Source organism: Hydra viridissima, unplaced genomic scaffold (genome assembly GCF_058129835.1).
Source record: "Hydra viridissima isolate aposymbiotic clone 2 unplaced genomic scaffold, HvirCarnegie_v1 scaffold_15, whole genome shotgun sequence".
NCBI lineage: Eukaryota > Metazoa > Cnidaria > Hydrozoa > Anthoathecata > Hydridae > Hydra > Hydra viridissima.
Genome location: NW_028324314.1, coordinates 6,394,651 through 6,405,941, shown reverse-complemented (window position 1 = coordinate 6,405,941; position 11,291 = coordinate 6,394,651). Strand labels below are relative to the sequence as shown.

General features: G+C 31.3%; 1 protein-coding gene across 1 annotated transcript; it reads right to left on the bottom strand.

The window, feature by feature from the left end:
• Positions 1 to 2,853: 2,853 nt before the first annotated feature.
• On the bottom strand, positions 2,854 to 3,423 carry LOC149878402 (uncharacterized). The gene has a single exon (XM_090072533.1). It carries the CDS (start codon positions 3,421 to 3,423, stop codon positions 2,854 to 2,856), a length of 570 nt encoding a protein of 189 aa, XP_089928659.1.
• Between the last annotated feature and the right edge of the window lie 7,868 nt (positions 3,424 to 11,291).

Here is an 11,291-nt window from a genome sequence, read left to right as displayed (position 1 = left end):
TTTTTGCTGTTTGTGTATGTGTTAATATGTGTTACATAATTGTTTAAAAAAGGGGTTTAAATATTTATATAAGGTATTTATTTATTTTAGTATATAGTTAACCTTATATACATATTTAAACACATTTGTTGTGCTTATAGTTTGTACATATGTTTATATTATGTTCTTTCCGTGTTTTTAAAGTGCTGTGACTTGGTAAATATCTACCTGAAAATCAATTATTGTATTTTAGAGATGGAGCAGAACAAATGGGTTTAGATCGTGCAGCTCAATGTGATACGCACCTAGCGGCATAGTTTAAGTTAAATACTGAAAATGAAAGAGCACATTGCAATTCTTATGTAGACATTCCTTATCACTTTATATTTGATGATAAACATTGTAAATGGAAGGTTAGATAAAGGGGTGGTAATAAGGTGATAATAAGGATGTATAAAGTTAATCCAACTGGAGAATTGTTTTTTCTTAGACTGTTACTTTTGCAAGCAAAAGGAGCAACATCTTGGGAGGATGTGCATATTGTTAATGGTATTGTCCTTGAAACGTTTTGTGAAGCATGTGTTTTGAAAGGTCTGTTGCAAGATGACACTGAATGGCAGAATACTCTTTCTGAAGCAGTTTTAACACATGCCAAAGTAAATTAGACAGTTGTTTTCAATTATTTTGACCTTTTGTGAACCTGACAATCCTTTACATCTCTGGAATACATACAAATTTTTTATGATGGAAGATTTCATTCACCACTCAGTCCCACTTCTAATAGCTGAACAAGCTACTCTTCATCAAACTGAAAAGATTATTAATCAAATGTGTTATATAAAACCATATTTGTTTATAGTTGTATATATGTTTAAATTATGTTGTTTACATGTTTTCAAAGTGGTGTGATTTGGCATTATTTTGAGCAAGATTGATAACCTTGCCAGCCAAGCGATGTACTTATAGCAGAGTTGTGACTTGGCAGTATTTAGTGCCAGGCAGAGTTACTGCTTTGGAGCTAGGTTGTGTTGTCTAGCCTTCTTTAATTATTCTCAAAAAAAAAAATAATAATGTCTGTTAATGTTTAGCGTAATGTGTATGAGAGTATGCAACCTTGATCTTTAAATCTAGGTTGTTTTCATGTCCTAAATTTGAAGTAATTGAATAACTAATATTGAACATAAAAACAAATATACTTTTATGTATTTATATGTTTAGTAAAAAGATAAATATAGTTAACTTTAAATTGGTTTTCTAATTTTGCCTTTCATATTTTAATTTGGTTTGTTATCTTCACTGGAATTTAGGATCAAGGATGTAAATATTCTATTTTTATGTGTTATTGTTGTGATGTTTTGTGTATATATATATATATATATATATATATATATATATATATATATATATATATATATATATATATATATATATATATATATATATATATATATATATATATATATATATATAATATTGTTAATCCTTTTGTACTTCGAAACAGATTTTATTGTTACATTTTCGATAAATGTTTATATTAATTGCCATGTCAAAATGGGTTACTATAAATAGGTAAATCAATTTTCAGTTTTTATGTGGTGTTTTATTTTTTATTTTTTTTTTTGTTGTTGTAATTATAGTATCATAATTCCATTTTTTTTTTTTACTTTAGGACTTATGATTGACGCATTTATACGATTTATGAAAAGAAACCTGATTACCTTTTATTGTAAATTTTGGTCAGTTAAAATGATATAAATGTATGCAATTAGTTCAATTTTTTTAAAGTTTTCTCTATTTTAAGCCTAATAATTTGCTGTAGGTAATTTAGGGAATCTTTTAAATGGGTGGTTAATATTGTAGTTTAGCGCATTTTTCAAATATCGAGTTAAATTTTATTTATTTTATTTACATATAAGTTTATATCTTTAAATTTCAAATATCGACTTAAATTTTATAAGATTTTTAACTAATTAATTAGCTTAGTTTGCATTTGCAACACTTTTGAGGAAAGAAAAAATTTTTATATATGTTAAATTCTTATAAATATTAAAAAGAAAAAATTCTTATACACGTAAATCATTGTTTTACATTTCATTGTTCTGGTAAAAGGTCTTCATCAAAAACTTGACTATTCTTAATAAAAATAACTATTCTCCTGACCACCATTAAGGCAAAAACGGGGAAGGGAGGTCCTTTATTAGTGTCAAAATATTTAAGAGAATTAAATTTCGAGTAACAAAAGGAATTTTTAGTAAATGGTAGTAAATTACCGTTTACTAAAAGCTATTGAAACAGAGGACATATATATAAAAATGGTCAGATTAGTGCCATATATAGTAATGGTCATTTATTTTTAATAATTTTATTTGGTTGTGTGCATTTAACGTTTTAAAGGCAATATCCTGTTTTAAAGAAAAATGTATCAAGGGGATACCAAAAAATTAATAAATCATGTATGATTTACGTTCGCCTAATATTAATCCTATTAAATAAAGTTCATGTTATAAAAAATATAACAAGAATATAGCCTTACTTTTTCGTCAATTTAAAGCATGATAAAGTGTTATTATTTTGTGTTAGTAACTAAAAACATATTGTGTTGAACTTAGTATCGAGGAAAATGGTTTTGCCTTACACTGGTATGATCTATGTCAGTTGTAAATTACTCAATGTTAGATAATTGGTAAATTATTTTACCTCCGCATACTTTTTATTTTAATTTTACAGATGGTTCAATTTTTTTAATTTGAAGGGGTTTTTCTAAAAGGTTATTACTTAAGGTTTCGCAACTTTAAATTGTGGAAAACAGCCACTATAAATTAACAGACCGACCATAACCTGTTTTACGGGTTGCTTATTGCTAGTTAAATTAAATTACAAACAAACTTTAACGGTAATGTCACTTTTTATTGGCTTCTTTAAACTTCGCTTTAATTGGGCTTCTTTAATATTACGTAGGTATAAAAAGTATGGCGTCCAGAATTGCGTTTTTACATATTGACCGTCATCTAAATTCATACCTCCATCTTTAGGTCCGCATTTGTTGAACTGAATTTCGATTGCCTCTCGAACTTTTCTTTCAAATTTTTTGGGTTCTACTTTTAGCGTCTTTACTTGATCCCATTTTATATTACATGAACATTTAATTTTATGATGGCCAATCGCAGATTGTTCTAATTTTTCTTCAAAAACATTTTTTTGGTATTGCTTTGTTCTGGTTGCTATTTTCATTTTTGTTTCGCCGATGTATTTTTGTTTACACTCGCATTCTATTAGGTATACTCCGGGATGGCTATTTGATGGTAGTTTTGTTTTGTTGCGCGAAGTTAGCAAAGATTTAAGATTTGCACTGGATTTAAAGACTGCCCTGTAACCTGCTTTCCTAAAGATTTTTCGAAGTTTCGGTGATAATATTGGTATCCACGGTAGTGATATAGTTGGCATAGTTGCTTCGTTGTTAGATAAAACTATTTCATTATTTGAGTGTCGTTTTTTTATAACAATATTTGCAAGGTCTTGTAATTTCTTCTTTTCGTATCCATTTTCAGCAAACACATTTATTAGGAAATCGATTTCTTTATTTAAAAATTTTTCAGAGCAAATTAATAAAGCTCTATGAATAAATCCTTTAAATATTCCTTCTAAGATTTTTGGATCGTGGTTTGAATTGGGCTTAACTTGAATATTTGTTATTGCTTTTTTTCGATGTATGTTAAAATCATATTTACCTTTTTGATTATTTGTTATTTGGATGTCTAAAAAATTTAATCTTTTGTTTTCATCTTCCAATTCAATTGTGTATTTGATGGCATGATGTTGACTGTTTAATATTTGTTGAAAACGGATGGCATTATCTTTATTTGTAAATCTTGCGTGGCTATCATCTACGTACCTGAAAAACGATTTTATTTCTAACGGTGGATTAGAATGAAGCGCAATGTTGATTGCTTTATTTTCAAAAAATTGCAGAAAACCTTCCGCAAGTACTACCATGAGTGAAAGTCCTATTGGACCTGAATCTACAAGTTCGTGAATTTCTTCATTCCATAAAAAATAACATTTATATAAACACAGTTCTATTAGTGATTTTATTTCTAAAACGCTTAGTTTTGTTAGTTTATTTAAATTTGGGAAGTGCTCTAACATAACAAGAAGAATTTTTGTAGCCTCTCCCAGAGGAATTGATGGATATAAATTGACAACGTCATAAGATACTTGTATTTCATCATTTGATATATTCCAAAGTTTAGCTGTTTTTACAAAAGTTGACGAATTTTTTAACTTTGTTATGTTTTTATCTAAGATTGGTAAAAATATATTTACTAGATATTGTGATATTCCATAACTTGGTGTCCCGATGGTTGAAACTACTTATCGCATAGGGTATGATTTTTCCGGTTTATGCGCTTTAATTACACCATACATACGTGGCGGTACTGGGTCGCTTGGGTAAAGACTTTCATATTCTTTTTTGGTAAATCGCCCTTTTTTATTCAATTTTGATAGGTAAGTTCAAATTTTAGTAGCAAATGTAATGGTAGGGTCCTCTTTAATTATCTTTGTTTTGCCAATCTCTTGACAAATTTTGTCAATGGCTTTGTTGTGCTCTATTTTAACAAAGCCTGCTCCTTTATCAAAAGAGTATATATCAATGTGTCTGTCCTCTTTTATTTGGTTTAATGCTTCCCTCTGTTTATAATTTAAGTTATTGTTTTTTTGTGGTTTAAGCAATTTAAGTTGCCTCAACACGTTTCTGCGTAAGTCTTGTGAGAATAGTATTGAGAGAATTCGTATTTATTGAAGTTCATATATTAAATTTATTCAACTCTCATACAAGATGTCGTCATTTAAAAAAAATATATATATATATATATATATATATATATATATATATATATATATATATATATATATATATATAATCAGTATTGGACAAAACATTTGCAACCAAATAATGCTTATTTAGTTTCTTTATATAAAAGTGCTGCATTTTTTCAATTTAGAGAAATAACTATGTAACTGTTTAGAGACAAAGTTCTTCAAGTTTTATTCATCACAAAGTTCATTATTTGTACACGAAAATTAATAAATTTATCAAAAGTATTAAAAAAAAGTTGATTTCTTTCTGGACAAAACAAGTGCAGTTCGACAAAATGTTGACCAAGCTGTATTTCGCTATCAATATTTCGTGGCGAATCCTTTGTTGTCGATCACAGCCTTGCATCTTCGAGGCATAAATTCGATCAGGTGATCAATCAAACTTTGTGGAATCGCTGCCCAGGCCTTTTGGATTTGTTCAAACAGTTGATTCTTATTACGAACACCTTCACGATTAATTCTGCGGTTGACGATCTCCCACAGGTTCTCGATAGGGTTGAGATCCGGAGATTGTGGCGGCCAATCCATCACCGATAGGTGGTTGTCTTGAAACCACTGCTTGACTACTTTTGCAGTGTGTTTCGGATCGTTGTCTTGCTGAAAAACCTATTTTATTGGCATACTCCATTCAGCATGAGGTAACATAACATCTTTCAGGATATTTTTATACATGAAACGGTCCATTATTCCATCGTTTCGATGTATTGGACCTAGACAGTTAGCAGAAAAACACCCCAAGACCATTACATTGCCTCCACCATGCTTCACGGTCTTATGGCAGTAAAGTAAATCGAGGCGTTTTCCGGCCGGTCGACGTACACGGCAAATGCCAGCGCTCCCAATGATGTCGAACTTCGATTCATCACTGAACAGGACAGTTCGCCATTTCTGCACATTCCAGTTAGTATGAGATGTAGCAAACAGGAGTCTTTTCTTCTGGTTTTTTAGTGAAATCAGCGGTTTCTTTGCAGGGCGTCGAGAAAACAATCCGGCTTCAACTGCACGTCGTCTGATTGTTCGGTCCGATACAGGCAGCTCTAATTGCTTTTGTATCTCGACTGATGGTATCCAGGGATCCTTCTTGACGGATCTGACGATCATAGAATCCTCTCTAGAAGTGGTGGAACGCGGTCTTCCACCTTTGTTATCTGCTGCCAACTTCCCCGTAGAACGATATTTGGAACATAGTCTTGATACGGTCCATTTTTTCACGCGATATTTATCACAAATACTTTTTTATGACATTCCACTTACGTAATCGCCAATAATTTTCTTTCTTAGTTCCAATCCATGACTGTCGGGAGCCATTTTTGCACTTGAAGTCATAAAAATATTTCTGGATGCTTCCGAATGCTTCTTCTGGAAACTTCTGGAAACTTCTGGATACTTCCTTTAATTATTAAAAAACTTCCGTGACGTTGACACGGACCAGGCTTAAGAAAATGAAACAAACTAAAAAAGTTGCACTTGTTTTGTCCGCTGCAAAATGGCACTTGTCAACGAAATTCTGCCTGTGTGCTGTCACCTGTCAGCTGATTGCTCATGTCATGGCATGCTATGACTCTAGAGTCCTGAACTGTTTGCTGTGGTAGTATAGTTCGTTTCGTTTTTAAGACATGTAAAATTAGGAACACTTTTTAGCATTGTTCGATGTTGGTTGCAAATGTTTTGTCCAATACTGTATATATAATAATATCACATATTTATAAGGTGTTATATAATGTTACATATATTATGTTACATTGTAAAGATGTTTTATTATGTGATATTAATAATATGAAAATTATCATCTTATATAAAATAAATATAATAATATAACATCTTAATAAGATGCTATATCATTATGATGCAGTTATATTTTGTAAATATCTATGATTATTGTTAACCCTGACTATAACATATATAATGTACATATGTTAAGATTCCTAATAATACAGTGGTTTTCATAAATTTAGACGCACTAATTTTTTTTTACATATATGTAAAAAATTACTTAAAATAAAAGTGAAATAAAAGTGCTACCGCTTTGTTTGATATATAATTCATTAGAGGAAGTGAAACTATTATAGAGAACCTTAATATTTTTTTACGGGATGTTTATTACTCATTCTATACCTATGAACACAAAAAAGTTAATTGATAAGCTTGATTTTATTTTATTCATAAATTTAGACGCACAATTAAAAAAGTCTTATATCTAGTTAATTAGCAGTTTTTTTCCCATATTTCTCATTAATAGGCCTAAATTAATTGATTTTGTCGAAAAACTTTATATAAATATAACATACCTGGAATTAGTTAATCATTATTTAATAAATAAACAATAGTTAAGTTAGTTTTGCACTAAAAAGACGCAAAAAATGGGCGTATCACTCAAGGGGAAAGATGAAAAATTATTGCTCACATCAAAGAAGGAAACAAAAGTAATAGAGAAATTGCCAGGTCAATTGGAGTTTCTGAGAAATGCGTTCGGACAACGAAGCAAAACTTTCTTCACACTGATGGTGCCAGCAAGAAAACAAGGCCAGGTAGACCCTTGTCAACCACTAGAAAGGACGATAGTGCTCTTTTTAGAGCTATAAGAGCTAATCCAAGAATTAGTTACAAAGAATTGTCCACAGAATTTAATACAACGCGAAATACATCTATCTCTCAAAGAATAGTCCGCCGAATACTAATCAAATACAAGATTGGAGTCTACTCTGATTTGAAGAAACCGCTACTGCGTCCATATGATAAACAAAGGAGACTAAAATGGAGTCGTGGAAGAAGGTATTGGACAATTGAACAATGGAAAACACTATGTGGAGTGATGAGAGTCACTTTGAGCTTATCAATCGCAAATCTAACATAACAGTCAAAAGAATGATTCACGAAAAGTATTACGCCAGGTTCATTAGACCGACTGTACAAAGTGGAGGAGGCTCGATAGGAATCTGATCATGCTTCAATTACAAAGGTGTTGGTATGTGCCAAACATAAACCGGAAGAATCAACTCCAGAATATACGTAGAAGTACTGGAATAAAATTCTAAATTAGTGCGTCTAAATTTATGAAAACCACTGTATTATTAGGAATCTTAACATATGTACATTATATATGTTATAGTCAGGGTTAACAATAATCATAGATATTTACAAAATATAACTGCATCATAATGATATAGCATCTTATTAAGATGTTATATTATTATATTTATTTTATATAAGATGATAATTTTCATATTATTAATATCACATAATAAAACATCTTTACAATGTAACATAATATATGTAACATTATATAACACCTTATAAATATGTGATATTATTATATATACAGTATTGGACAAAACATTTGCAACCAACATCGAACAATGCTAAAAAGTGTTCCTAATTTTACATGTCTTAAAAACGAAACGAACTATACTACCACAGCAAACAGTTCAGGACTCTAGAGTCATAGCATGCCATGACATGAGCAATCAGCTGACAGGTGACAGCACACAGGCAGAATTTCGTTGACAAGTGCCATTTTGCAGCGGACAAAACAAGTGCAACTTTTTTAGTTTGTTTCATTTTCTTAAGCCTGGTCCGTGTCAACGTCACGGAAGTTTTTTAATAATTAAAGGAAGTATCCAGAAGTTTCCAGAAGTTTCCAGAAGAAGCATTCGGAAGCATCCAGAAATATTTTTATGACTTCAAGTGCAAAAATGGCTCCCGACAGTCATGGATTGGAACTAAGAAAGAAAATTATTGGCGATTACGTAAGTGGAATGTCATAAAAAAGTATTTGTGATAAATATCGCGTGAAAAAATGGACCGTATCAAGACTATGTTCCAAATATCGTTCTACGGGGAAGTTGGCAGCAGATAACAAAGGTGGAAGACCGCGTTCCACCACTTCTAGAGAGGATTCTATGATCGTCAGATCCGTCAAGAAGGATCCCTGGATACCATCAGTCGAGATACAAAAGCAATTAGAGCTGCCTGTATCGGACCGAACAATCAGACGACGTGCAGTTGAAGCCGGATTGTTTTCTCGACGCCCTGCAAAGAAACCGCTGATTTCACTAAAAAACCAGAAGAAAAGACTCCTGTTTGCTACATCTCATACTAACTGGAATGTGCAGAAATGGCGAACTGTCCTGTTCAGTGATGAATCGAAGTTCGACATCATTGGGAGCGCTGGCATTTGCCGTGTACGTCGACCGGCCGGAAAACGCCTCGATTTACTTTACTGCCATAAGACCGTGAAGCATGGTGGAGGCAATGTAATGGTCTTGGGGTGTTTTTCTGCTAACTGTCTAGGTCCAATACATCGAAACGATGGAATAATGGACCGTTTCATGTATAAAAATATCCTGAAAGATGTTATGTTACCTCATGCTGAATGGAGTATGCCAATAAAATAGGTTTTTCAGCAAGACAACGATCCGAAACACACTGCAAAAGTAGTCAAGCAGTGGTTTCAAGACAACCACCTATCGGTGATGGATTGGTCGCCACAATCTCCGGATCTCAACCCTATCGAGAACCTGTGGGAGATCGTCAACCGCAGAATTAATCGTGAAGGTGTTCGTAATAAGAATCAACTGTTTGAACAAATCCAAAAGGCCTGGGCAGCGATTCCACAAAGTTTGATTGATCACCTGATCGAATTTATGCCTCGAAGATGCAAGGCTGTGATCGACAACAAAGGATTCGCCACGAAATATTGATAGCGAAATACAGCTTGGTCAACATTTTGTCGAACTGCACTTGTTTTGTCCAGAAAGAAATCAACTTTTTTTTAATACTTTTGATAAATTTATTAATTTTCGTGTACAAATAATGAACTTTGTGATGAATAAAACTTGAAGAACTTTGTCTCTAAACAGTTACATAGTTATTTCTCTAAATTGAAAAAATGCAGCACTTTTATATAAAGAAACTAAATAAGCATTATTTGGTTGCAAATGTTTTGTCCAATACTGATTATATATATATATATATATATATATATATATATATATATATATATATATATATATATATATATATATTTTTTAAATGACGACATCTTGTATGAGAGTTGAATAAATTTAATATATGAACTTCAATAAATACGAATTCTCTCAATACTATTCTCACAAGACTTACGCAGAAACGTGTTGAGGCAACTTAAATTGCTTAAACCACAAAAAAACAATAACTTAAATTATAAACAGAGGGAAGCATTAAACCAAATAAAAGAGGACAGACACATTGATATATACTCTTTTGATAAAGGAGCAGGCTTTGTTAAAATAGAGCACAACAAAGCCATTGACAAAATTTGTCAAGAGATTGGCAAAACAAAGATAATTAAAGAGGACCCTACCATTACATTTGCTACTAAAATTTGAACTTACCTATCAAAATTGAATAAAAAAGGGCGATTTACCAAAAAAGAATATGAAAGTCTTTACCCAAGCGACCCAGTACCGCCACGTATGTATGGTGTAATTAAAGCGCATAAACCGGAAAAATCATACCCTATGCGATAAGTAGTTTCAACCATCGGGACACCAAGTTATGGAATATCACAATATCTAGTAAATATATTTTTACCAATCTTAGATAAAAACATAACAAAGTTAAAAAATTCGTCAACTTTTGTAAAAACAGCTAAACTTTGGAATATATCAAATGATGAAATACAAGTATCTTATGACGTTGTCAATTTATATCCATCAATTCCTCTGGGAGAGGCTACAAAAATTCTTCTTGTTATGTTAGAGCACTTCCCAAATTTAAATAAACTAACAAAACTAAGCGTTTTAGAAATAAAATCACTAATAGAACTGTGTTTATATAAATGTTATTTTTTATGGAATGAAGAAATTCACGAACTTGTAGATTCAGGTCCAATAGGACTTTCACTCATGGTAGTACTTGCGGAAGGTTTTCTGCAATTTTTTGAAAATAAAGCAATCAACATTGCGCTTCATTCTAATCCACCGTTAGAAATAAAATCGTTTTTCAGGTACGTAGATGATAGCCACGCAAGATTTACAAATAAAGATAATGCCATCCGTTTTCAACAAATATTAAACAGTCAACATCATGCCATCAAATACACAATTGAATTGGAAGATGAAAACAAAAGATTAAATTTTTTAGACATCCAAATAACAAATAATCAAAAAGGTAAATATGATTTTAACATACATCGAAAAAAAGCAATAACAAATATTCAAGTTAAGCCCAATTCAAACCACGATCCAAAAATCTTAGAAGGAATATTTAAAGGATTTATTCATAGAGCTTTATTAATTTGCTCTGAAAAATTTTTAAATAAAGAAATCGATTTCCTAATAAATGTGTTTGCTGAAAATGGATACGAAAAGAAGAAATTACAAGACCTTGCAAATATTGTTATAAAAAAACGACACTCAAATAATGAAATAGTTTTATCTAACAACGAAGCAACT

Bases quoted from the DNA above. Each gene is read 5' to 3' on its own strand.
- LOC149878402 (XM_090072533.1), bottom strand. From the start codon at position 3,423: ATGCCAACTATATCACTACCGTGGATACCAATATTATCACCGAAACTT.